The 27,119-nt window shown below is 54.5% G+C and overlaps 1 protein-coding gene and 1 long non-coding RNA gene across 3 annotated transcripts in view; one reads left to right on the top strand and one right to left on the bottom strand.

Moving 5' to 3' along the window:
- The window catches only part of LOC306663292, a 726,016-nt gene that overhangs the window by 333,417 nt on the left and 365,480 nt on the right, over positions 1 to 27,119 (top strand). The window lies entirely within an intron of this gene.
- GCSAML (germinal center associated signaling and motility like) lies at positions 693 to 18,135 on the bottom strand. Its single transcript, XM_079143722.1, has 6 exons — positions 17,542 to 18,135; positions 8,230 to 8,289; positions 5,782 to 5,832; positions 2,057 to 2,109; positions 1,812 to 1,840; positions 693 to 981 (listed from the first exon to the last, which is right to left on the bottom strand). Exons 1-6 carry the CDS (start codon positions 17,568 to 17,570, stop codon positions 748 to 750), a joined length of 456 nt encoding a protein of 151 aa, XP_078999848.1. The 5' UTR covers positions 17,571 to 18,135; the 3' UTR covers positions 693 to 747.

Here is a 27,119-nt window from a genome sequence, read left to right as displayed (position 1 = left end):
CAAAATCTGCACGCAACAAATACGACAGTGGAAGCTTGGCTGGGGTCCTGCGCGCTGTGCTCGCGGGTGGAAAGCGGGGGCCCCGAGGCTGGGGACACGTGCGGCGCCTGCCGAGGCTCTGGGCCCGCTTGCAGGAAGGACACGTCATCTGAAGTTCCTGGGGAATGCAGGCACCAGCAGGACCGGCTGTGATTCCCCGGAAATTCAAAACAGACACCCCTGCAGTGAGCCGGGAGCACAGCCTGAGCGCCGGGGCTTTCCGTTCCGTTTGTGTTTTCACTTTTGACTGATCTTTTAGAAGAATCCTCATCTTTAGGGCTGGACAGAAGAGACGGGCAGCCACGTCCGAGTCCTTTGGCCTTCCTGCCTTTGTCGGGTCCCCCGGCACACACACGGAGAAGACAAAGGCGGTCAGTATCAGGGCAGCAGAGTCCGCCCCTGGTCCTGGGTCTGAGGGTTTGAGAAGCCAGCCGACCACATATCCAAAGGAGCCGGTGGAGGTGGAGGTGCCGCGCGTGCAACGCGGAGAGATGGAGCCGAGCGGGGAGGACCCGCCGGGGCGCACGGCGGCCCGGGCGGTCCCCACCCTCGCGCCCGCAGGCTTTGCACGCACAGCGCACTCTCAGCGGGCTGCTTCACCAGGTGGCTTCCCCCGGGTCACAGGGGCGCCGCGCGCGAGCCACCCGGGCGACCCCGAGCGTCAGCGCCCGGCCTGGCCCCGTGGGCCGGGTGGGGCGGCAGCCGGCTCTAGCGCAGAAGCACAAGCTCGTAGTCGTGCTCCGCCGAGCAGGCGGCCGGGCTGGCGGCCGGGGCGCTCAGCTGCGCGTACTCCGTCTCCGAGGCGCCGCGGGGCGGCGCGCGCCGCGGGGCGCAGTCCACGTTCTCGTAGCCGTGGTCGCTGGCGCTCAGCGAGGGCCGGCGCGGCGGCGCGTGCCTGATGACCGTGTAGCACACCTCCTCCGAGCCGCCGTTCCCGGGGTCCTGCACCGGGGGAGACCGCAGACGGGTCAGCTCGCCTCTCTGCGCACAGCCGCCCAGGTTCTCACCCAGGACGCCCAAGCCCGTTCCCAGCGGGGTCTGGGACCTCGGCCTAGCAGGCACTGTGCCCCAGGCCACCGCCCGGTCTGCTTCTGCCCCACCTCCAGTAATTGAGGCGGGAAGGATTTGCAGACCTCCAATACGGAAACCAGCCACACACTGCGGTCACACATTGAGCAGATCTCGAAAAGTAAACTGAGTCATTAACACAAGTTTTTTTTGTAAGAGAAAATGCTAATAGTAAAATTAGTAAGGAAAGAAAAAGTTAAAAACTTTAATATATACTAATTGAATCAATGAGATGCTCGTGATGTAGTTTTTAAAGGAAAACTTTTTCCGCGTTACTGATTTCTATCATGTTCACAAGCATGAATGTTAATTCCTGGATACAGGGACAGACAGAGGATGTGGAAGCTAAACGAAAAACGTTCTATTGTGTTCAGATAATAAGTGCAAGCCTACCTGATTTCATCTGTTTTGTTATAAGAGCTTTGAAAATTAAAACATTAGGTGTCAGCAAAATTGGGACCATAACAATAACTTTCTAATCATCTAAACCAGTTAAAATATCTCAAGTTTTTATTTCATTTCTTTATCTACTAAAATTACCAGGTAAATTACTTAAAATACAAAAGATATCTCTAAGTCCACTGAGAAATTGTAAGTGAAGAAAGGCAGTTGCTACTTTTGAATAAGATCATCTGTATTTTGACATTTATCAGAAAAACGCAATAAAAGTTAGTTGGGGGCTCCTCCTGATGATTTTTAATTACCTGATTAGAAGTGGATAGAAATTCTTTACCTAGAGGATAAAAAACAAAGGAAAAGAAAGTGAGACTCGCGACTTCCACTGCCACAGGGAGCAGAAAGGAAGGAGGGAGCTGGTGGTCAAATCGCAGAGGTCTGGTCCCTTCCTGACCCAGCCGGCAGAGCCCAGGCTCCCCTGAATGGCGAGAGCCCAGAAAGAGGCAGGTCCGCCCGACATTCTGTGTGCTAGTACACACCACAGTCCCCTGACCCAGGACTGGCACCAAAACGTCCACGGACACCATGGCAGTGAAGCTGGGGAAGCTGTATCCGAGATGAATCTGGTAAGAGTACCACATGACAATCTCCTGATTCTTAAGAGGGCCGGTCAATGATGGCGACAGATACACAATAGCAAGAGTACTCTTTCAAAGTTAAATACAAACACACAGTTCAGGTTGATTTCAACTGGTGAACCCTGAAGCAATTTTGCACACAAGGAAATTGTATTCAATTTGTAGTGACTTGAAATCCACTACTTACCATTTTTTTGAATAAACAAGGCATACCTTAGGGAATTCCTCAAATACCTGAGTAAGGCGAACCATCTCAATTCGTAAGAAGAAAAGTGACTGATTCTGAAACCTACAATCTAACCTGCTTGATAGCTAATACTTAGCAATTATTAGGGCATATTAGGTAAATCGAATAGATGCTGGTGACAAAATAAGCTAAGAATTTCTAATAGTTAATCATTTCTAATAGTTAATAGTTCTAATAGTTTCTGATAGTTAAGAATTTCTAATAGTCAACTGTTCTTCACAAATAAAAAGTCATGCCCAATGCATTGATTTCAAATAGGAATGCTACATACATTCGTGTAACCATGTGCCCTTATCAATGTAGCCATACCTAATGGTCCATCAGATAAGTGCGCTTCAGTTCCGGACTGCTTTATGATCATAGACTGAGGAAGTTACGCAACCTACGTGCAGTTCTGGAGACACGCCTGAGAGGCATGAAGAAATCAGACTATTGGGTAAAGTGTTTGTTACAATATTTAGGAACGATCCTTTTAAGTTTCCTATTCAAAGTAGGAGCCGGCCAGTGCTGCTTGGAGGCCAGCTGACTGGACCTCTCGCAGACTTTTCATTCGAAAATAGGACATTGGCTGTGAAAGCATGAGAGCGGGTGCATCTGATGCAGTCTGACCGCAGGTACCCTGAATCCCAACCTTCCCCGAGTCTCTTCTCAGAGGAGCTGCCGGCTCTGGTCCTGGGAACGAGATTCTCCTGACCTGAATACCCACGGAGTCATCTTGCAGAGGAAGATGGCTTTCTGAGGGACAGCATTACATCAGACTACGGGGGAAATATATGAATGTAGCTGCTAAAATGGCAAAGAAGACCTCCCTTTCTCCAAGTCCTAATACACATTAATGACTATTGCATTGCTTTCTGAAATGCAAAGGGAATGTGTTCTAAATAAATCTGGTAATCCAAGTATGCCTTGAAAGCTCTTTTCTGAAGTTCAACCCAAGTGCAGCTAAGCTGCAGAAGCTGATGTCAGGGGTGCCTAAAGAAATTCCCAAAGGTTTGAGAGTCTGGGCTAGTTCAGTCACCTGGTTTGGTTTTGAGATGGAGCAGATACATTACATCTAAATATGGGACATAAAGAGTTCACCATCCACAGCACGCAGGCAGCAGGCTTGTGAAGGCTCAGCTGTGGCCACCTGAACGCAAAGTGCAGCCTACATGGACTGATCCCACAGGGCTTATGGGAAGAGTGGAGAGCACGGGCCTCTTTGTGGTCCCTGCTCTTCAGAGCATGGAAACCGTGGGACGTGGCACCATCGGGCTTCCAATTCGTGGCTCAGGGCCTGAGTGAAGGGCCAAGGAAACTGGCCGTAATAGAGCTGCTTTGCACCTTGACCCCTGATTTGGATAGTGGGACAAATGCTGTTGTTCCTGGATCTGTTTCATATGGGTTGAAAAGGCCCTTAAACATATTCTGTGACTTTCGCCAGGACTGGAAATCGTGGGCAAGATCAACGCTGTCGCCCAGTTGGTAACAGCATCTCACTGGCTCTCCAAACCTACTCAGCTGGCGTGGCACCATGGAACCAGACCAACCAGCCAGAAGCAGAACAACTTCTCTGCAGAGTCAGGAGGTTGACCGCGTGAAGATGCGGCATTGATTCTGACTGCATCTCCTGTCGACTTCGTTTCTTAACCTGTGCAAGCATTGCTAGGTCTGAGTCTTCACAAATATGAGATGCGTGTGCGTGGCAGACGACACCACTGAACTAAGCAAGAGGTGCCAACGCCTGATACGCACTCCTTTCAAATGCAGGGAGCTAGCTTAGCTTCCCTGGCGCACATCACAGCTCCGTCAACTTCTGTCTTTTGGTCAAAATCTGACTTCCAAGAAGACTGACCCCTTTCCACCTCCACATCATGATGGCCCACAGCCCCAAGGACAAGAGGCTGGCAGATCCAGCAGAGAGGAGGCAGGCACCTCGCTGACTTCACACACTGAAACCCAAGGAGAACAGGGGCCCCAGCAGGTTCTTTAGGCTTCGTCACCTGAATTACCATGTCACCTGAATGGCCATGTCAAGTCAAGTTCGTCTGCTCTCTTTACAAAAGCAGTACAATATCTGATGAGCCCTTTAAAATCTGGATCAGCCATACACCAGTTGAAGTAGGTACAGAATGAGATATTCTACTGTAAATGCATTAATACATTCCAAAATGTGGTTCCATTAAAAAATAGCAATAATGTGTGAACTTGGTGCCAAGGTGTCGTTCAGCAGTAGATCCCTTACCTAGCATGTGTGAGGCCCTGAGTTCAATCCTAGGACTGCAGAGAGCACGCGCGAGAGAATAAAATAACTGAAGGACGGATCGCTGAGGACCACCTCCACGTCAGGTTGGACTCGTGAAAGTGCAGTGTCAGAGGGAAGCAGGCCCCTGTGGCTGAGGACCCCAAGGTGGTGTGACATCAGAGGCAGCAGCCTCAGGAGGGAGGTGTGAGCCCCAGCCGAAGTGCAAGCACGGGGTCAGGATGAAGACTGAGCGTCCTCCAGTCCGAGGCCAGCCGCAGGACCGGAGCGGCCTTAGGCTCTTGACATGACTCACAGGTACACATGGCCTTCCTGCCGAGGTCTGGTGAGACCACACTCACACCGCACTTGAAATCACCGCCAGGTGACACTTCCCTGCCACGACCGCGGGGACTCGGTCAGGCCTGGGGTTGCAGTGGCACCTGGTGGCTCTGCTCTCCACAGTCAGTGACGCTCACTAGGAGCAGGGAGCAAGCGCAGGCTGGGGGTGGGTGGGCGGCAAGAGGCAGGAGCAGACCCGCAGGAGCAGCAGGAAGCTGAGGAGGGGAGCCGGTCCCCCACCCGGGGCCCCCTGCAGGGCAGGTGAGGGGCCTGGGGCCACACCCAGCCGTACCTGGGGCCCACACTGCGGGGACGGCACAGCGCCTGTGCGTGGTGACTGGCTGCGGGCTCGTGTGGGGCGTCCTCACACCCTGGGCCTACCCTCACCACCACACAGTCTCATTTGCCAATTACGCCTTGGAAGAAAAGGAGAGAATCGAAGAAAATGAGTGTCCCTAAGACACAGCTGTTCTCGGGGACTGACACCGCTATTCTTAATTGCCTGTTTTGAATAATTACGTGATTACTACCCTAGACGGTGTGGCAGGTGGAGAGAAGAGAAAAGACAAAATGCACTCTATCGCCCGCCAATGTTCAAAGCGGCACTGTCTGGAAACAATAATACAAACATTAAAATCTGGAGGCTTTGGTTAATGACTCCCCACATGTTTGTGAGGCATGGCTCAACGTAAATCAAGGACAGTGTGACCGCAAGACCTAAGGCCGACAGTCTGTCTGAGAAGGGAAGACCTCGCAGCAGCTGCTCATGCAGACCCTGGATGGCTGAATCCACGTCCCCGTGTGGCAGAGGCGAGGAAGCAAGGACTCACCACTCTCCTCTTGACCCTGGGTTTCCCCCTTCAGCCGCGGCCATTTCCTGCCTGCAAGGTAAGAGATGGAGCTGCCCGGTCGTCCTCTGGTCCTCCGAGACCCTTCGCGGTGGCAGCGCAGCCCTCTGAACAGCGGGGCCTCCTTCAGTGCTAGAGGGCACTGAAGGTCAGGAAGGGCGGGACTTGCAGTTCCACGCACGCGCTGCCTCCCACAGGGCACACGCGAGCAGGAGCAGTGGGATGTCCCAGGGAGGCTGGACAGGGAGGCTGGACAGGGAGGCTGGATGTCCGTACACCTCTCCGCCCTTCAGGGTGCAGGCAAGAGGGCCCTGCAAGTTCTTACAGAAGGGAGCGGCAGCACTGGGAAGTGTGGGCCAGCCGTGAGAGGAGTGGAGAGTGTCCTCGTGGGGCACGGAGAGAAGGCCTGGGGCCATGGCTGCCAACACAGCACCTTCATTCCCTGCCTCCCAGCCCTGAGCCTAAGGGGAAGCATGGAGGCCGCCGAGGCCGCTGCTGTGCTGGCCTGCGCCTCAGCAGCCATTTTCACAGGAGAGAGGCGCCAGCCAGGGGCGAGGTATCCGTGGCCAGGTGTCCGCGTAACACGCCCAGCGAGGTGGGTTCTAGCGCCTTCGCCTCCGCACCCTCAGACCCTCGCACACGCACACGGCCACACTCACACACATGCACGCACATGCACACGTGTGGCAGCCAGGAGCTGGAACATGCAGAGCTGGAGGATGGAAGGGATGCACAGCTGTGATATAAAAATATGGTCCAAGAATCACCAAAAAGAAAGTGTATTGCTGGGCCTGGTGGCACACGGCTGTAGTCCCAGCGGCTCAGGAGGCTGAGGGAGGAGGATTGAGAGCTCAAAGCCAGCCTCAGCAAAAAGCCAGGCCCTAAGCAACTCAGTGAGTCCCGTCTCCAAATAAAATACAAAACAGGGCTGGGGAGGTGGCTCGGTGGTCAAGTGCCAAGCCACTTGTTGGTGAACAAGCATCCTTTACTCCAGCTAGCAACCCTGCATGCACATGTGTGTGTGCACATGTGTGTGCATGTGTGTATGTGTGTGCATGCATGTGTGTGCATACATATGTGTATACATGTGTGACTATGTGTGCACGTGTGTGCATGCGTGTGCATGTGAGTGTGTGCATATGAGTTTTGTGCATGTGTATGTGTGTGTGCACGTGTGTGCATGTGTGTGCATGTGAGTGTGTGCATATGAGGTTGTGTGCATGTGTATATGTGTGTGCATGTGTGTACATGTGTGTGCATGAGTATGAGTGTGTGTATGCCAGTGTGTACATGTGCATGTGTGTGTCAGTGTGTGTGAGTGTGTGTATGTCAGTGTGTGTGCAAGTGTGTGAGTGTGTGTGCATGTGCATTTGTGTGTGTGTCGGTGTGTGTGCGTGCATGTGTGCATGCATGTGTGTATAGCAGTGTGTGTATGTGTGTGTGCATGTGTATGTATGTGAGTGTGTGTCTGTATGTCAGTGTGTGAGTGCGTGTATGTCAGTGTGTGTATGAGTGTGTGTATGTCAGTGTGTGTGTGCATGTGCGCATGCATGTGTGTATATCAGTGTGTGTCAGTAGTATGTCAGTGTGTGTGCATGTGTGTGTATGTGAGTGTGTATGTCTGTGTGTGTGTCAGTACGTGTGTGAGTGTGTGTGTATATGTCAGTGTGTGAGTATGTCAGTGTGTGTCAGTGAGTGTGTATGTCAGTATGTGTGTGAGTATGTGTGTCAGCGAGTGTGTATGTCAGTGTGTGTGCATGTGTGTGTGCATGTGTGTGCATGTGTGTGTATGTAGTGTGCATGTATGTCAGTACATGTGTGTGAATGTGTGTGTATGTCAGTGAGTGCATGTATGTCAGTGTGTGTGCGTGTGTCAGTGTGTGTGTGCATGTGCGCATGCATGTGTGTATATCAGTGTGTCAGTAGTGTGTATGTCAGTGTGTGTGCATGTGTGTGTGCATGTGTGTGTATGTCAGTGTGAGTGTGTATGTCAGTACGTGTGTGAGTGTGTGTGAATGTGTGTATGTCAGTGTGTGTGTCACCATGTGTGTCAGCGAGTGTGTGTATGTCAGTGTGTGTGTGTGAGTGTGCGGGGTGCTGGGGCCTCGACCCAGGTGCACTCCACCACGGAACCACACCCTTTTCGTATTTTATTTCGAGACAGGACCTCACTAAGTTGCCCAGGCTGGCCTGGACCTTGTGACCCTCCTGCCTCAGCTCCCAGGTCCCTGGGACCCGGGCGAGCGTCACCAGGCCAGGATTCCCAAGAGCACCACGTGCACTCACTCTGCTTCTCTGACCGACAGCACCTAACCTGTCCCCAAGTCGCAGAGGCAACCGCCAAGGCCCTGGCTCTGTGGCTCTGACGGCGACCTGTGGACGAGGCTCTGGGAGTGAACCCGAGGACGTCGCCTGACAGTCTGTGCTCACCGTCTCCTTTTCACTCCTCGGTTTCCCTTCCTGTTCTTCTTTTGCTCCTTTCCCAGGCAGCTGGATGGAAACAGAGGAGAGAGAGAGATACCATTACCCCTCCACTTTGTCACCCCTTCTCCGGCTCCTCACCAGGAAAGCTGCTCCTTTGGCTTTACACCTCTTTCTCTCAGCATTGACGGGCATTTCTGAAATGAACCAGCTTGACTGGGAGAAGGTCTGTAGTCCAACCTTTTATTTTCTGGGTCCCATACTTAGGAATCAGAAAATTCCAGGGTTGGGTTTATCACGGTCAGCCCAGCAAAATTTCCAGAGTCTCCAGAAGGCTCGGGCGAATCACCCAGCAAGGTATGAAGACCCTACGATGGGGCAGCGCGGCTTCTCCGAAAGCCCAGTGCAGAGCCAGCGCTGGTCCTCAGCCCTGCAGGGCGAGGCCCGTGGGCCCTGGCCCCTGCATCGAGGACAGCTTCTAATCGTTGTTCTGGGCATCAAGCAAAAGCTGAGCAGCGAAGCTGAGGTCAGACAAGTCGTGTAACTTGTGCGGTTAACTCAAAGGTTATGATGGACCAAAGCCTGCCACACGGTTGCTCCACCACTACCCAAGCAGCGTCTCTGAGTGTTTTCCCCTGGGATTTTCCTGATTCACAGTCTGCTCCCAGATTCGACCAGATCAGACTGGGAGCATGTGCATCTCTCCATCAGCACGCACCGAGCAGAAGGCCAGGTCCCCCGGTCACTCCCCAGCGCTGGTCCTCTCCTCTCCTCTGTGCATGCTCCTGCTTCAGGGGAGACCTTTCCTGGGCAGTGACCGATCCCGTCCTCCAAAGTCACTCCCCACCTTCTCCAGGTGTCCCAGCCATTGCGACCTTTCATTTTTGTCAAAGGTCTCTGTCCCCCAGCATCAGCCAGTCCACCCCTGAATGTCGCTGGCACACCTTCAAGAAGCATGCTGCATGCTGACCTGCAGGGCCCCTGAGCAGAGAGCAGGGTCTGCAAAATGCAGAGGAGGTCAGGGTTCCAGAGGGGCCGCGTCTTCTTGCAGGAGAGTTCTGATGGGGAGTCGGCTCGGCATTCACACCTCGCCCAGACTGGAGGGGTGGCGGTCCCACTGGGCAGACCCTGAGGCAGGCGGTATCTGCCCTCAGTGACCCAGTTAGTGACTTACCTACCCAAAAGTAAACCAAAAAGCAGGACCTGATAGTGCGTGGCACTGGAGCGACCTAGTGGAATCTCAGATCAACACTCTAGTGACACTGACTCCCACCACACAGAGTGACTTTGCCCCCAGCCTGAAGGTGTCCACTGCGGTGTGGAAGCCCTCCCGCTGCAGGGCCATCTGCCTGGCTCTGCTTCCCACAGTGACTCTGACTAACTGAGCAGCACTGTGCTCACAACGTGGCACTAAGAGGACAGTGTGCCGTCCCTGAGGGGCAGCAAAAGGAAATCACCAAGACTGGAGGATGCTGCATGAAGAAGCAGATCCAGTACCAACACAGACGCTAATCTGTAACCAAGAACCACACCCAACGGGAAAAGAATGGGCCTTCCAAAGACGACCTTGCGAAGTCTGCCTTGCATCCTGGAGAAGAGAGAGCTGAAAGCCCACTGTATGCCATATAGTGATGGAAAGTCAAGATCTAAAAGCGAAGGCACAAGTATCGAGTCAGAGAAAGAAAACTCCGAACAAAGACCGCGATCCAGCAGTGAGGCAGAGCTGGGGTGTGGCTCAGTGGTGGAGTGCTCAGGGCCTACTGTGCGCAAGACCCTGGGTGCCATCGCCAGCACAGAAAACAAACTTGCGTAACCTGGAGAATCCCAGAAGAACAGAAGCCTACACCCACAGTGACACTCGGACATGAATATTCAGAGCAGCTTCACTCAGAACAGCCCAAACTGAAAGCAACCAAATGCCATCGGGAAGAACGTTCAGCATACTCCTGTATATTTGCGCACAAACAGACTCTGGTGCATTCAACAACAAAAGAAAGAGAGAGGGAGGGAGGGAGGGAGGGAGAGAGGAAGGAAGGAAGGAAGGAAGGAAGGAAGGAAGGAAGGAAGGAAGGAAGGAAGGAAGGAAGGAAGGAAGGAAGGAAGGAAGGAAGGAAGGAGGAAGGGAGGGAGAGAGGAAGGAAGGAAGGAAGGGACGGAGGGAGGGAGAGAGGAAGGAAGGAAGGAAGGAAGGAAGGGAGGGAGGGAGAGAGGAAGGAAGGAAGGAAGGGACGGGGGGAGGGAGAGAGGAAGGGAAGGAGGGGAGGGAGGGAGGGAGGGAGGAAGGGAGGGAAGGAAGGAAGGGGGGAAGGGAAGAAGGGAGGGAGGAAAGGAAGGAAGGGAGGGAGGGGAGAGGGAGGGAGAGAGGAAGAAGGAAGGGAGGGAAGGAGGGAGGGAGGAAGAAAGGGAAGGAAGGAGGGAGGGAGGGAGGGAGAAGGGAAGGAAGGAGGGAGGGAGGGAGGGAGAAGGGAAGGAAGGAGGGAGGGAGGGAGGGAGAAGGGAAGGAGGAATTGCAGTGTGGCTGAATCTCTCCAACGGAATGTGGGAGAAAGAAAGTCGGCACAGAAGAGGACACGTCACAGGCATCCCCTCACAGGAGACAAACCCAGCAACAGAGACCACGGCAGTGTCTGGAGGCGAGTCACTGGTAGGATCATCAGGAACTCCTGGATTGGCATGGTAGCTGTGGGCAGGTGCACTCATAAAAATCAGCAAGTGTCACAGTAACTAGCATGTATTCATTTCACTATGTACAAACCTTACCTCAGTACAGAAATCGACTCAAGGAAATTTATTTTAACAAACAAACAAACAAAAAAACCCCACAAACCATTTGATAAAAATGTATGTGTTTGACTACATCAGTATTTAAGGTTTCTGATAAAAAAAAAAAAAATATGAAGTGAAGCAAGGCCTCGTAGGAACAGATATTTGCAGTGGCCAATACACAGGGAGTATCTGTGGTACTCAGAGCATGCCCCTGTGCCAATCAAGAAAACCAAATGGAGTACAGTATGCACAGAAAAGATCTGTGGCATCTTCTTTCGTTAAGAAGATGGGGCAGAGAAGAGCCCTACTCCCTGGAAACCACTTAGATTTATTCTAGCTACTTGGTCCTGAGAGGGCATGGGTGGCCTCCGTGTGAGCACTTCAACTCTTACTTCCCTGCTGGTGATTGAACCCAGGACCTTGCACATGCTGGGCACACACTCCACCACTGAGCCATGCCCCTAGTTCCTCAGATTTCCTCAAAAAGCCAAATTCTAAACATCGTTGTCTGGAGGAATTTGGGCTGAGTCTGAGGCCACTGGGGACAGGACGAATTTTCTATGACTGAAACTTTCTTTCAATTATCATCTTTTCTCCACTAACATGCACTAGTGGTATGGATGACCAGGTTCACATGGTATTTCCACACATGGATGCAAGGTGCACATCACATCTGACCTCTCTGCATGCATGCAGGGTCACATCACATCTGACCTCTCTGCGTGCTTGCAGGGTGCACATCACATCTGACCTCTCTGCGTGCTTGCAGGGTGCACATCACATCTGACCTCTCTCTGCGTGCTTGCAGGGTGCACATCACATCTGACCTCTCTGCGTGCATGCAGGGTGCACATCACATCTGACCTCTCTGCGTGCATGCAGGGTGCACATCACATCTGACCTCTCTGCGTGCATGCAGGGTGCACATCACATCTGACCTCTCTGCGTGCATGCAGGGTGCACATCACATCTGACCTCTCTGCGTGCATGCAGGGTGCACATCACATCTGACCTCTCTGCGTGCTTGCAGGGTGCACATCACATCTGACCTCTCTGCGTGCATGCAGGGTGCACATCACATCTGACCTCTCTGCGTGCTTGCAGGGGTGCACATCACATCTGACCTCTCTGCGTGCATGCAGGGTGCACATCACATCTGACCTCTCTGCGTGCATGCAGGGTGCCCATCACATCTGACCTCTCTGCGTGCATGCAGGGTGCACATCACATCTGACCTCTCTGCGTGCATGCAGGGTGCACATCACATCTGACCTCTCTGCGTGCTTGCAGGGTGCACATCACATCTGACCTCTCTGCGTGCATGCAGGGTGCACATCACATCTGACCTCTCTGCGTGCTTGCAGGGTGCACATCACATCTGACCTCTCTGCGTGCTTGCAGGGTGCACATCACATCTGACCTCTCTGCGTGCATGCAGGGTGCACATCACATCTGACCTCTCTGCGTGCTTGCAGGGTGCACATCACATCTGACCTCTCTGCGTGCTTGCTGGGTGCACATCACATCTGACCTCTCTGCGTGCTTGCAGGGTGCACATCACATCTGACCTCTCTGCGTGCTTGCAGGGTGCACATCACATCTGACCTCTCTGCGTGCTTGCAGGGTGCACATCACATCTGACCTCTCTGCGTGCATGCAGGGTGCACATCACATCTGACCTCTCTGCGTGCATGCAGGGTGCACATCACATCTGACCTCTCTGCGTGCATGCAGGGTGCACATCACATCTGACCTCTCTGCGTGCATGCAGGGTGCACATCACATCTGACCTCTCTGCGTGCATGCAGGGTCACATCACATCTGATCTCTCTGCGTGCTTGCAGGGTGCAGTAATCTGACCTCTCTTCTTCCACCCTTCCTTCACACGCTGCTGCCATTTTGCAGAGCTGCATGATCAAGAGGCAGAGTGGAGGGATGGGTAAGGGGAGGCAATGCAGAAAGAAGCCTAGACAAGCATGTCATGTGCATGTATAAGACAGGAGCTTCACCTCTGTGCCCAGGTAGAGAACCAATCAAACACAAATTAACAGACAGTGAAAGGAACTTTAGTAGAGGAGGGGAATGGGGGAGGGGAGGGAGGACCAGAAGGAAAAGGGGGAATCATGAACTGCAAGCGAATCCCACGCAGTGTCAGCTTCTTGGGATGAACCCAACTACTATGCATGACTATAAAGCTCTAATAAAAAATGGGGAAGAAAGAAAAGCTGATCACATAGACGTCGGAAGATATTCAAGATGATAAGAACAATAAACCGAGCAATCTACAATTCAGATTTTCATCCTTACTAAGGAACTGCTTCACTGTTTTCAGTTGATCCAGCTTGTGGGCACACACCTCACTGGCTGCAGGTAGAGGTAGGTGGAGAGAATCCTGCATTCTGGCCTGACGTGTGCTGCAGCTAGAGGTCTGCAGAAGAAGCCCCCCGCTTTCTGCCTGATGTTTACCCTACGGATGAGCCACACTGCACCCCCATGCCCCTTTGGGAAGCACAGGCCAGCTTCCAGAAGGCCAGGGAGGCACCAGCCACTGTCCCAAGGGCAGGGGTCCTGCAGAGGCCATCTAGATTATCAGAGAAGTCCCATGGGCTTCATGCTCTTAGAACCAGGAAACTAAACCCTCTTCTGATGCATATCACCACAGGAAGGAAGCTAGCCCACGGTCATCTACTGTGTGATTCCAACTGCAGAATGTGCTAGAAGAGATAAAACTATGGAACCACGAATGAAAGATCAGTCGTGGTTCTCAGGGTAAGAGGGGAGGGAGGGATGAACAGGTGGAGCAGAGCAGTTGGGGGCAGTGACTGTATCCCAGAGGGTGCTGAGGGTGCTGGGCACATAGTATGCACTTGCCCAAACTCAAGGACGTTCCACCAAGCATGGGCACACATGGAAAGCGGACTCCAAGTGACAATGGGGTGCCCTGGTCGGTCCACTGGTTGTGTGTGCCACTCTTGACAAGGGATGCCGACCACAGGGAGGCCATGCATGGGTGAGGGCAGGACAGCAGCTGCATGGGACATCCCTGTACCTTCCACTCGATTTTCCTGTGAATCTCAAATTTCTCTTAAAAATAAAGTCCATTAAGAAGTATTGGAATTCTATGGTCTGAGGTCCCCCCAACTTCACCTGTTGAAAACTTAGTCCCCAGTGCAACAGGGATAGGAGGACACCTTCCAGAGGTGGCGGGGTCCTGAGGCCTTGGCCCTGTCGACGGATTGATTGTGCATTGCTGGGGCGAGGACGGTCACCAGGGAGTGGGCTCCTGACACAGGACGAGCCTCTTACTTCTCTCTCCGGCCTGCTTGCTCGACCTTCCTCCCAGGCTGACAGCCAGAGGCAGGCCCCGACCTTGGACTCCCCAGCAGCCCCCAACCTCGGACTCCCCAGCAGCCCCCCCACCTTGGACTCCCCAGCAGGCCTCAACCTCAGACTCCCCAGCAGCCCCCAACCTTGGACTCCCCCGCTGCCCCCGACCTTGGACTCCCCAGCAGGCCCTGACCTCAGACTCCCCTGCAGCCCCCAACCTCGGACTCCCCGCCCCAGAGCTGTAGGAAATGAATCTCTATTCCAGGCTCTCAACCGCCCCACCACACACACACTCCTGGACTCCACAGGGGAATCTGGCCCAGGAGACATGGCGGGAGATGCAGCTCTGAAGCCCATGTGCTGGCACTCCTCTGGCCCTCAGCAGCGCACCCCTGGGAGGTGGCAGGAGCCCGCTTTGGGAAGGTCAAGCCTCCGGGCAGCCAGCATGGCAGGGCTGCAGCGCCAGGCGCAGGAGAGCTGGCAGCCAAGCTGGAGCCCGTGGGGAGGCGGGGAGGACCCGGCTGCGCTGCATCTGCACTGGGGATGCTGCGTGGGAATTGCTGCGCGGCCCATGTGCTCGGAGCTCAGGTTCCAGCGAAGGGAGACGGTAAAGCGCCGCACCCCAAGGACACACCGAGTAGCGGAAAGTGGCGAGCAGCTGCGATTTTGCGGATCGGAGGCGCTAGTCCCCGCTCTGTGTCTCCTGGGCCAGGGCACATCAGCGGGGCCGTGAGTGTTCTCCCCACACACTGCCCTGGTGGTGAAGCCAGGTAACCAAGCTGCTGGTTAGCTAGCCAGTGTCATGGCACTGTGCATCCCTGATAGAGGAGGTTTGATTCACCAATCATGCCCCAGTCAACTGGAAAGAAGGACCTAGCATGGAAAAGCAGAAGTGTCCGCCCCCCCTTTCTCTGATCCCGAAGCGACGTGGCTAACTTGCCTTCCCGTTTCACTCAATCACAGGTGCTCTGCACAGAGATGTCCCATATTTTACTTACTGGGAATAAAACGTCTCCCAGGACCAGTAAATGAATGCATCCAATCACACGGTCTGTCGACGCTTAGCCTGTGCTCCTCCGCTCAAGGCAAGGGAGGATGACAGTAAGGGACGGGCCACGGAGTGGGTCTGGGAGTCGGGAGCTACTCCTGCCCTGCCTAGCACCAGGGCAGGGAAGCCTGAGACGGTTACTGCACCTGCTCCCGATCTGTGCACCTCGACCACAGATCGAGCCTGAGACCCCTTCGGGACCGCTGACCCGAGGTGAGTGCCTGGGCATGAGAGGATGCTGGGTTGGGAGCTTCCACTATGACGCGAACACCAGGCTCCCTGGGGAACAGGCTCTGCTCCCTCTTCCCCTCCCCAGACTCCAACGCAGAGCTGGAATCCAAGCTCTCTGGAGGGGAATCATGGGAGCCTCAGCAGAAGGCACGAGCCAAAGAGCAGAGCGAGGGGAGCTTCCAAGCCCAGGCTCGGCCACCCGGGTCCCAAGCTCATCTGAACCTGGCTGGTTGATCTGTTTCCTCTCGCCCTGTGATTTTCACAAAGCAAGTAAAGTCAGGAATCTTCCCGCAGAGGCTGCCAACATGGTCACAGGTATAAGTGAGAGCGTTTTAAAAGCTACACATAGAGGGAGAAAACGAGAAGCAGAGAGCCCCTTAAGTCTGCATCCCAAGCAGGTCATCACTGCCCTCGACCAGCCTGAGAGCTCCTGAGCTGCAATCCAGCCAGGAACGTTGACTTAAAGCCGTATTGCTGCAGGGTCAACAGGCGTTCTGGGACTTCAAAGAATGTAAAAAGGCCGTGTCCTTGTGGTCAAACAACACATGATCTGAAAGACGCAAGCCGTGGTGGAATCAGGACGATGGGCAGCGTGTGCTCAGTGTTGTAGACGGACAGGAACTACCCACAGAATATGGAAAGAACAATTTCTGGCAGCAGCCAGGAAGATGAAGCGTTAGATCAGAGCATGCAGAATGGATTTTTTTTTAAATATTTTTTTAGTTGTCAATAGGCCTTTATTTTATTTATATGCAGTTCTGAGAATCAAACCCAGTGCCTCACACAAGCTAGGCAAGCGTTCTACCACTGAACTACAACCCCAGCCCAGAATGGGTGTTTTAACAAGTAAATGTGATTGAAAATTAACTTTGGAGCAGGAGATCTGCCAGCCAAGACATGCACTTGAAATGAGAACATTAGCCCCTGATCAGATTGACAGGAGCACAAGATGCATTCAGCAAACTTACCACAGAAAGGACAAAAAGCATATTTAGTTGGGCTAACTAGGCCCACGTTCTTCAATCCCTGCTGTGTGCTGAGCTCCAGGGAGGCGGCAGGGCCCTTGACATGTGCCCGTGAACGACGGTCTCCCAGGCAGGAGACACCGAGCAGGGGGGGCTGCAAAGCCAGCGATGGACGTGATGTCCAGAGGAAGAAGAGCAGAACACACGGAACCTACAGATGCAAAGCAAGGAGTGGGCCTCAGGCGTTAGCCAGGGGAGGAAAGCGGCCCTGCAGCACAGGAGCCGTGCCACGGGGCTTGCCCCGGGCAGACCCATGTAGTCGTGCTAAGCTGACAGTGTCCGGAAGGGCTGTGGGAGAGGGGACTGCGGAGAGGAGGCCGTGACACCAATCCTTTAAGACTCAGAAACACGTGAGCAGGGCCGCACCTGCTGCCTCCCCTGTTCTACCACTGCCAGACACAGAAGGGGAGGGTTGGAACCAGGCACTCCTTGAGCGCCTCCGCCTGCGAGTTCTGCGTCAGACTTTCTGGCCCCTGGATGGCTGTGCGTTGTCTTGCCAACCCCAAAGGCTGGTGGGTTGGAGGTCCATCCTACGTCCCAGATAAGGAAAAAGAAGGGGTGGAGAGATTGGAGAGGCAGAGGTCTCGGGCTGCCTGATAAGCACAGATTCCCATTTCACTTCAGATGAGCACGCATTGCTTCTCCGTGTCAGTACCACCCGGTAACAAGGCCCAAAATATCACACAAGGTGCGCTCTCCACAACAGCAAACCTGCCTGTTTTCTGAAATTCGGATTTGACCCATGGTCCGCTATTTTCGTGTTCTGCACCTAACACCCCCCCTTGGCTCTGCGGTCGGGAGCGGCCACACGCCCTTCGAGGACGCTGCGCTCGGAGCAGACCTCTGTGGCACAGCCTGGACAGCCACCCGGCCCACACCCACTCTCCTTCTCCCAGGAAAGGCAGCATCGCCGCCAGGACTCACCTGAGCTCTCTCAGGAGAGCGTTCCCCATCTCCCCGGGGTGCGCTTCTCTCCACTGGGGCAGGCTTGACCCGGGCAACGCCCCGCGAAGTGTGCAGGTCCTCGTGGCCTCTGACCACTGGCTTGAGCTCCTGCCAAGTGCTCGCGGCCGGGGCTGGGCAGGACAGAGTGAGCAGGAATGGCCCTGAAGGGAGGGGAAGACAGTGTGCGTGTGCACACGCGTGTGAGGGAGAGATGGTGCACACGCACAGCGCACGGGGCGTGGGCAAAGCAGGGCGAACAGCAGCAATGCTCATGCTCGGCTCTGGGCTTCAAGGAAATGCACTACCACAAAACCAGACAGGGCAGGTGTCTGCCTGCTCCTCAAAGGCCAGAGCTCAAGACTCCCGGTGCTGTTCCTTGCCAGCTCACAGAGAGAAAGCATCTTCTTAGGCAGAGGAAAAATGGAGTGTATTTTCGTGGCTCTGGCCGTGAGAGTCAAATGGCACATCAGGGCCCCTCCTCGGAGTCTGAGGCTTCCCAGGCCAGATGGAGAGAGAGGCGTGTGCCTGGGGCCCTGAGGCCTTCCGCAGAGGATGGAGGAGCAGCCGCCTTCCTTCTAGCTGTCACCTCCAGGCTGACAAGGCAGGACGAAGGACACAGGCCCTGCCAGCCTGCCTTCCGGCCTGGACTTCCTGCCCAGCCGCCCACTGGAGCCACAGTGCAAGCTGGTCCCGAAGATAATGCCAAGGCCCCACCGTCAGGGGCAGATTAGCCATCGGCCGCTGAGCCACTGCGGTCAGGGCCGAGCCAGGTCTTGCCGTGCCTCCCGCCTGGGCCTGGCGGGAGCTCTGCAGGTAGCCGCTCCCTGAGATTCCACCAAGGCAAAATCGACTTGCAGGATTAGAAGCTGCAGCTGGTCTACTTCGTCCCTTTTCCCCCGGTGGGAAACCAGAGCTGAGAGGTTCAGCTGCCAGCCACAGCAGAACGCAGGGTTCTGAGGACTTCGCCCACGGTTGTCGGCTTCGCACGGTTACTTCTGCAGTGGAGCCAGGGTGCTGCGCACCTTGGGGCAGGCCGCGGCTCACCTGGGTCGTACCTGAGAGCCAGCACACCAGGCTCTGCTGCCCAAACTCTCTCCCCTGTGCCAGTCATCAAGGGCCCTGCCAGGGTGCAGATTCTGATTCTGTCTGCTGGGTCAGCGTCCTGCCTTGTGACGGGTGCCCAGGGATGCCACCCCTGCAGGCCCTGCAATCGCAAGTCACCTGGCCATGCTGCCACACCTGGCCAGCAGCAGCAGGTCTGAGGCCCCACCTCAGACCCGCGGGGACAGAAAGCCTGAGTGGAGTCTTGCTGCCCGCCAACACGTGAGGGCCACAGCCACAAGGCCTTCTTCCTCACCAAGCAACCATCAGCCCCAGGGTTCAGCGAGGCAGGACCCCGGCCCTGCAGGACAGGCCTGCGGCAGCATGGAAGGCCTCCGGGCACGCGGCCTCTCCTCACACTAGCTGGAACTGGACGGGGGAAGGACGGCACTTCAATTCTGCTACTGACTGCTGAACAGCCGACTCTGCCATGAACCTCTGCACTTCTGCTTGGCCTCTGCCCGGGCCCTGTCCGCTGGCAGGTCAGGGCCCACCTACCTGAAAGGCAGAATCACTCTCCACGTGCCGGCAGGCAGCACCACCGTCTCACTCCAAGCAGCAGCGTCAGATGTTCAGTGAGATGCAAGCCTGGCTCACAAAATCACCGGAGGCTTGGTGCAGGACACTGGAAACTAAATCAGAGAAAACAAGGCCTCCAGAATCCTACCAAGATGATCCCACTGACCACCACTTCATGAGCCATTTTGCTGTTGTCGAGACATGATATTCAATCATTTTATGGGGTCGAGTATGAAAATTCAAGGTGTATTCACTGTAGTGATTCAATCTGTGTGATTGGCACGTCCATCTCTCACATACTCCTCGCCTGCCTGTTAGACCCTCCAGAAACCACCCCTTCTGCTCCCCAAGTACTGTGCTGAGCACCTCTGCAGCCCTCTCTGCACCTGAGTACCTGGTGAGCACCTCCACAGCCCGCCGTGAGCACTGAGTACCTGGTGAGCACCTCCACACCTGCAGTGAGCACCTGAGGACTCTGCACCTCTGTGAGCACTGAGTACCTGGTGAGAACCTCTGCAGCCTGCAGTGAGCACTTGAGGACTCCGCACCTCTGTGAGCACCTGAGTACCTGGTGAGCACCTCAGCAGCCTGCTGTGAGCATCTGAGGACTCTGATTGCACCTCTGTGAGCACCTGAGTACCTGGTGAGCACCTCCACAACCTGCTGTGAACACCTGAGCACTCTGCACCTCTGTGAGCACCTGAGTACTTGGTGAGCACCTCTGCAGCCTGCTGTGAGCACTCTGATTGCACCTCTGTGAGCACTGAGTACCTGGTGAGCACCTCCACAGCCTGCTGTGAGCACCTGAGGACTCTGCACCTCTGTGAGCACTTGCACAGGCATTTCCAAAGTGGAGCTCGTCTTTGCACATTCTTTCACACCCTTACAATTGTTTTCAAAGACCCTGTTCCCCTGGATTTATTGAGGTATGCTTAGTATACAAAGCATAACGGATGTGTACAATTTGTTGAGCTGTATCTGCACATGCATTTCTGTTACCACAATCAAGATAATACACATAGCTTTCTTCTCTCATACTTTCCTTGTGTGTCTGTGTCCTTTTGCTTTTGGTGATTGTGGTAGGAACATTTGATGTGAGATCTACCCTCTTGACAGACTAAGTGAACGATGCCTTATTATCAACCTTGAGCACTGTGGGTAACAACTGGCAGGATGAACAGGCCCCCTGGGGGATGGGAGCAGACATTTGCAACACTGTGTCCAATAAGAGGTTAATTCCAAAATAGGTAAAGGCTCGAGCAACTCAGTAGTTCAATACAGAAACTAGCAAATAAACCCCAACTCTAAAAATGGGCAGAGGACTGGAGCAGACATTTCTCCAAGAAGTGGCATGACTGTCCAGCAGGTGTGTGCCAGGTGCTCCTCGTCACCAGTCACTGGGAAATGCAAATGGAGGACACTGTGCTAAGTGAACAAGCCAGGCACCCAAGGACTGGTGTGCATGGTCCCCCTCATGTGGAATTTGAAGTCGACCTCAAGTGAGCCTGCAGTAGTGGTCCACAGAGGCTGGGAAGGCCAGGGCAGGCTCGGAGAGGGGACCAGGTGGCTGACACTCTGACTGGAGAAGCAAGCTTGGTGGTCTGTTTTGCACGAGAACATAGACAATGGTGATGTTTTATATATTTCAAAATAGCTGCAAGAGAGGATTTTGAATTTTCCTACCACAGAGAAATGATAAATGTTGGAAATGATGGAGATGTGAATCACCCCAATTGGATCATACACATATTAAAATATCTCACTGTGCCCTGGAAACACATATAATTATTATGTGTCAATAAAAAATAAAGCATATAAAAGGGGAAAAGTCATAATGCCACATCTGTTAGGATGACTATTATAAAATGCATCTTAACTTCATGCCTGATCTAAGTTAAGCATCCCAGTGTACAATCATTCGACAAAAAAAAAAAAAAAACAGGTAGTTTTTCAGCATTTTCAGTTACCCATAAATCTTGACATGGTATCGTTGACAACGTTTAATATTTTTAATACTAGTCGGCAAATTCGCCCCCATGAAAAACTAGATATTTGTACCATAAATCAGCGTCAGCAGCTGCGCGCCAGAGGGGGCGCTCTGACCCAGCCACTTGGGCCGGCAGGGCAGGACCCAGCTTATGAGCCCAGACAGACTCTGGGTCGGCACGTGCAGGTAACAGCACCAAAACCAGGTCCTTACCAACACAGGGCGAAGAATCAGACCCAAATGTGCCTCGGTTATTTCAGTTTCAAGGCATGTCCAGTAAAACGAGGATCAAACATTAGAAAATCTAACATCTCAAGAAATTAGAAATGTGTTTTTTAATACCTAAATATTGCTTGAGGAAATTTAAATTCCATTATGTTTATTATATGAAAGAAAGAAATCAGCTTGAGTTTGAAGAAGGGCGAAAGAAGGGCTGGCTTTCATCTCAGCCAAAGCACATTCTAGTGTGCGGGCCCTGCCGCCTGCGCGCTGCTGCCCTGGCCGCCAGGAAGGAAGCGTCCGCTGCTGGCGGTGCGCGCAACTGAACCCGGACGGGCGGCGCGTCCGCCGCTCGCTTCCGCGGCAGCCGGGCAGCCCGGGCTGGGCACGCAGAGGTCGGACCCCGGCCGCTGGCATCAGGACCTAGTGGCCTGTTTCCCCGCCTGGCGGGTGGGGCGGGCTGGTTTGACCCTGCGCACAGGCCGCAGCCTCCTCCTGTCCGTCACACCCTAGGCCTTCCCCAGTCCCACGTGAGCACCTCCCCGCGGACCCCACCCCACTTCCCCCCCAGTCGCTGGGGGCTGGGTGCGTCCCGTGCTTGGTTGATGAGCTCAGCGTGCTCTTCAATTCCTGGGGGCTTTTGTTTTAATTCTGTGACACCAGGAACCGCAACTTCTAAAGGTTCAGATGTTTACAGCCTAGTAAGATGGGAAGTTAACCTGCTGGAAATTGGTGGTGTTTACTTACTTATCTATTTTGCATTTGGTTCCTCTTACTTGAGAGGTGTTTGCAGTAAATATTTGAATCGCATTAAATTACCTTTGAATCCTAGTTTTTCAAAGTGTAATCCTAAATGGAGGGAAAATACCACCATAATCCACTGCTCTGCCACCTAGATGCACCCACTTCTCAGAGTCACAAGTGGCCAAGGGGACTTGGCTCTGCAGGTCAGTGTGCAGGGTCCCGCCCCATCCTAGCCCTCTGCCTCCTTCCACCCCTGAGGAAGCTGCCTGCTCTTTAACACGCAGTGGCAAAACTTCCTCTTCCTTCTTTGAGCTTTGTTCTTACTGACATGCAATAAGGAAAGGGATCTCAAGGAAGCTGTGACTAGGACAGGGTCACCAGAGGCAGGTGTCCCTGAAGAGGGTGGGGGGTGGTCAGTGAGTCCAACACTCTTCAGGAGGAATAGGTTCTGGCTTCTTCTCGAGCGCTGGGGTGACCACAGTTAACAAGAGAGTAAGATCTATTTCATAAAAGCTAGAATGAGGATTTCAAATGCCCTCACCCCAAAAGAAGGATGGACGTGCGGGCCGTCCTGGTCTGGCCACTGCATGATGAATGCCCGCATCTGCTGGTTCCTAATGCTGCGTGCTGAGGCCCTCCAGTCGGGCCCTCGCCTGTAGTCCTCAAGGTCGCCAGTGGCTCTGTGTGCCACGCCAGCACTGAGCAGGCATCAGGGCAGGGTGACGCGCCCGCTGGAGAGGATCCCGGTCGTGGTTCTATCCCACAGAGCTCAGAGCCAATTTCATAAGTCCAGGAAAGGAGAGTGCCCGGGTGGGAGCTCAGCCCCCGGGGCAGCAGGAGAATGACCTCCTGCCCTGGCCAAGCACCAGAACAGAGAAGGGTCTGACCAAGGCTGTGTGTGGTGCCCGTCCTGGTGGTCCAGACGTGATCTGCTGGGATGACCTTGTGTGGAAAGGCTCCAGGGTGGGGGTCCAGCACTGACCAGGGGACAGAGACCCCCGCCCCCCAGTTCGGTCAGCATTCTCACTCACTGCAGTGACTCCTCAGGACCTCCCTCCTCAGCAGAGCTATCACACGGCTAACAGCCAGGTGGCTTTCGGCTTCCCCCTCCCCCCTCATTTCCCCAGCACTGAAGCGCCGTGGTGGGTTTGTTCCCCGGGAGGCTCTGTGGGTGGAGGGGTCTCCACCGAGGCCAGTCTGATTCCCGCAAAGGTGCAGGGCAGACAGCTTGCTCACGTGTGTGCTTGCACTGGTGTGAGCGTGTGCCCAGGATCTTACATCTTTACATTGTCATTCTGCTCTGACTGCAGAAATTGGGGTGGGACAGGGACATTCTCTGGGGGTCCTGGGGTCCAACGAGGACCTTGCAGTGCGAGGCCTGGGCTCCACCGCTGAGCCACATCCCAGCCCTAAGCAGGAGAGATCTTGTCAGAACTAGCTGCGGAGGCTTCTCCCTGGAGAGGCTTCCCTGAGCATTCCTGAGGAACCGCAGTGGTGTGGGAGGAGCTGCGTCCTGACGCCTCTCTGCCCCAGCCCCCAGACCTCAGGCCCTGCGTGCTCCCGGGGTCCTCCCTGCCCTGCGCCGGTGGTGGTGCTGAACGCCTCCACCGTGGTCTCCCCCCACGCACACCTAGGAAAGTTCACTTACTCTAGAAGGGAAGAACAAGGCTGCTCATAGGAAGGCCGGAGAGTGTAACAACAGGGTGCAACACGGGCTCCGCACGCTCGTCTCCCAGAACCCCTGCCGTGCACGGCCTTGCGCACCGCGGGTGAGCCCGCGAGCAGAGGAAGAGCGACATGGGCGAAGCTTGTCGCAGCGCAGGGCTGCCTGCTTCAGGTGGGAGGTCGATTTCTTACAATCAATGGCATTTCCCACTTAACATTTTTGCACCTTGGTTGACCTCAGGTAACTGTGCCACACATTGAAACCGTGTGCAAGAGGAGGCTGGGTACCGGAGATCAGGTCTTTAATAAGGTGAGCACATTGTGAAACGAGGCCCTTAAGGGAACCCTAATCCAATACAGCGGAGGCCTCATCGGAGGAGACTCCAGTGCAGGAGTGAGGGCCGCACATCCCGGAGGAGCGCTGAGGCCAGCCACCTGCCTGTCAAGGAGGAAGCTCCGCCAGGAGCTGCGCCTGGATCCCGACTCTCCTGCAGGTGGTGGGAAGCTCGTTCCTGGCGAAGCCTCGGTGTGTGGATTTGGGCAGTTTTCCTCTTGCGCACTCGCAGATGCACACACTCCTGAGCTCCTCAAGCCTTCCGTGGCTTCCTAACTTTTACTTATGTGCCTTGTTCTTTCGGAACGTGAGCTGTGGCGTGGCCCAGTGATGTCCCTTTGGCACCTTTGCATCCCCAGTGGCAGAACGCGGCCCAAGAAGCTGCTAATGCACACGGAGGGTGCCTGGAGGGCTGTAGTCAGTGCCAAGATGAAGCCAGAATTAAGGACAGGTAGAAATAGGGGATCGGGTCAATTCGAGGAAACGAAGCCATGAAGCCATCTGCCTCTGGAAGTTGGAGACTGCCCCCGGAAGAATGGAATGTCAAGGATCTCCGGAGCCCATTGATCACCAAATTTACCTGCCTTTATCCAGGACTGCAAGCAAGGAGCTGCTAATTAATGCCCCCTGGCATTAATTAGCCTGCCTGAATCACCTTGGCCCTCCCCCTGCCCATGGCTTCTCACTTCATGCAAAACCAGGCCTAGTCACGTAGGCAGGAAGGAGAGATAAGGGAGGAGAGAACTGGAGAACAAAAGAGACTTTAACCTATAAAAGATGCAGGGTGAGCACACTTTTGGGACTTTAGAACATCAGCCATGGCCCCCTTCTTCCTGCCGGGAGAAGTCTGTATTATTACCTTTAAATAAAACCTGCTTAATATGCCTGCCTTGGCTGCTTCTCTAGTGTTCAATCTTCAACATTAGAAGGAGCAGAACTCGTCACCGGTAAACAGCGGTATCACCACTACCAAGTGTCTGTCATTTGGAGTGAGGTTTAGAGGGAACAGCAGGATGGGGACAGGGAACTTGGCAGCCCCCAGCAGGCATGCCCACTGGGCACAGTGCCCAGAGCTTTGAGAGCAGATGAGAAGACAGAGCCTCTGGACCAAGCAAGGGCTGGGAAACACACCTCTGCTGGCCAGTCCCCCCGGACTACTGTGTGTGCGGTGAGTGACCCGCAGGCCTGAGGACAAGCAGAGGCCTGGGCCTGCCCCCGGCAGAGTCGTCACGGGGTGGGCAGCTGAGCCCAGGTCTTGGTTCTTGTGTCCTGGTGAACGAAAATTTAAATTCAGGCTGGAAAAGTCATGCCAGAGAACTTTATCATGAGGGAAAGTGGGAGAAAGGGTCAGCAGGGAACTCTCTGAGGAGAGAGGGGTCATCTCTGAGCAGAGAAGGGGAACAGTGCCCCTTCCAGGCTTATGCTGTTTCATGTCCGTCCTGAGACCTGGGCTCGCCTAAGTGCTGGGCAGGGGTGTGACCCTAGCTGGTCCTTTGCAGAACTATCATGGTGCCCATCCCGACCTGGGGCTTCCTCTGCAAGTCAGTCCTATGTTGACACAGGTGCTGGGGTTAGAGACCAGGCACACCCTACCTAGTGTGCTGCGCTACTGAGGAAATGTGCCTTTGCTATAGGTGGGGAGCCGATGGCCGTAAATCCCAGCTGACCTGTGTTGACATACTTCTTAACTGACTCCCTTTGTTCCTCCCTGTTTATTCCCAGGCTTAGCACACCTGTTATTCTTCTGTAAGTCACCTGATTCAGTCACCTTAAAATTAAAGACAGCCCGTGACTTTGCCACATTATGGGGTCACATTCCACCACCTACTACTAACTGCTGCCTAATGAATGGGAGGCCCTGGGAAGTGGGAGAAGGGCTCAGAGAGGTCGTGGAGGGGGAAGGCTCAGCAACGGGCGTCTTAGCCGAGTCAGGCGGACAGGGGTGAGGCCTTTCCAGGTAAGATGGAGGTGACTCAACTCGCCTGCTAATGCCGTTGATTTGCTGAGACAGTGAAAGGTCCAGTTGTGAGAAACGATCGTCGTCTGGAAGAGTCACAGGTAGGGTTAAAAGGATTTATGGATGGTTATGCATGCAAGGGTGCAAAGGAGGGAGACATGGGGAAGGGCGGAGGTCACCACTGGCACCAGGGTTCCAACGGAAAGACAGTCGCCAAGACTGGAGAGGAGGTGGGGCTACGGCTGGAGCAGGCCCAGGGTCAGCTCTCCGAACAGCCAGCTGGGCCCGTGGCAGCACTTCCACAGTGGGGCGGCTTTAACGGCAGAAATCGTCTTTCTCAGGTTCCAAGGCTAGAGGTGGAGGGTCCAAGTGCAGCTGTGGCCCGTGGTGAGGCCTCCTCATGACTTGCGGTCAGCGGCCCACCTGCCGGTCCTCATCGCCTTTCCTCTGCGTGGACAGTGAAGGCGGGACCTAGTGTCTTTCTCTCTTATAGGACAGCAGCCGCTGGGTTAGGGCATGGCCTTCACGCTGTCATTTAACAACACCTCACAAAGGCCCTGTAACAAATAGTTCCACTGGGAGAGACCACCCAGTCCGCAGCACTGGAGAGGCAGATGACCGCTAGGCACGTTCGTGGTTAGCGTCTGAGCCCAGGCAACGCCATGGGAGGTGAGGTAGGCAAGGGCATGGGCTTAGGAGTGCACAACCTCACCTGGCCTCAGTCTCCCACTCCGCGGCCACGAGACCCTGAGTGCCGGCTCGCCCACCGCCAGCTTCAGTGACCCCACCTACAAGGGGGACCGCGAGACTGGATAACACAGGGCAGACTGAGGGCACCAGACCACAACCACTGAGAAGCCGCCAGCCAAGACTTTCACGCGGTCACTGCGGGCAGTAGGCCACCAGCCAGACCTTCCACGCGGTCACTGCGGGCAGTAGGGCCGCCAGCCAGACCTTCCACACGGTCACTGTGTGCTCTGAGTAGCAGACCAGATCTAGACCTTTTATTTGTTGACATACGTAGACGATCA

Source organism: Sciurus vulgaris (genome assembly GCF_902686455.1).
Source record: "Sciurus vulgaris genome assembly, chromosome: 6".
In the NCBI taxonomy this organism is placed as follows: domain Eukaryota; kingdom Metazoa; phylum Chordata; class Mammalia; order Rodentia; family Sciuridae; genus Sciurus; species Sciurus vulgaris.
This window is presented reverse-complemented; position numbering and strand designations above follow the sequence as displayed.

What these genes read in the sequence shown, in the direction of transcription:
- GCSAML (XM_079143722.1), bottom strand. Translation starts at nt 17,570, where the DNA reads ATGGGGAACGCTCTCCTGAGAGAGCTCAG. An exon ending in CGTTTTGGTGCCAGTCCTGG is followed by an intron (nt 1,841 to 2,056) that starts GTCAGGGGACTG and finishes TTTATCCTCTAG; the next exon opens with GTAAAGAATTTCTATCCACT. An exon ending in TTCTATCCACTTCTAATCAG is followed by an intron (nt 982 to 1,811) that starts GTAATTAAAAAT and finishes CCCCCGGTGCAG; the next exon opens with GACCCCGGGAACGGCGGCTC.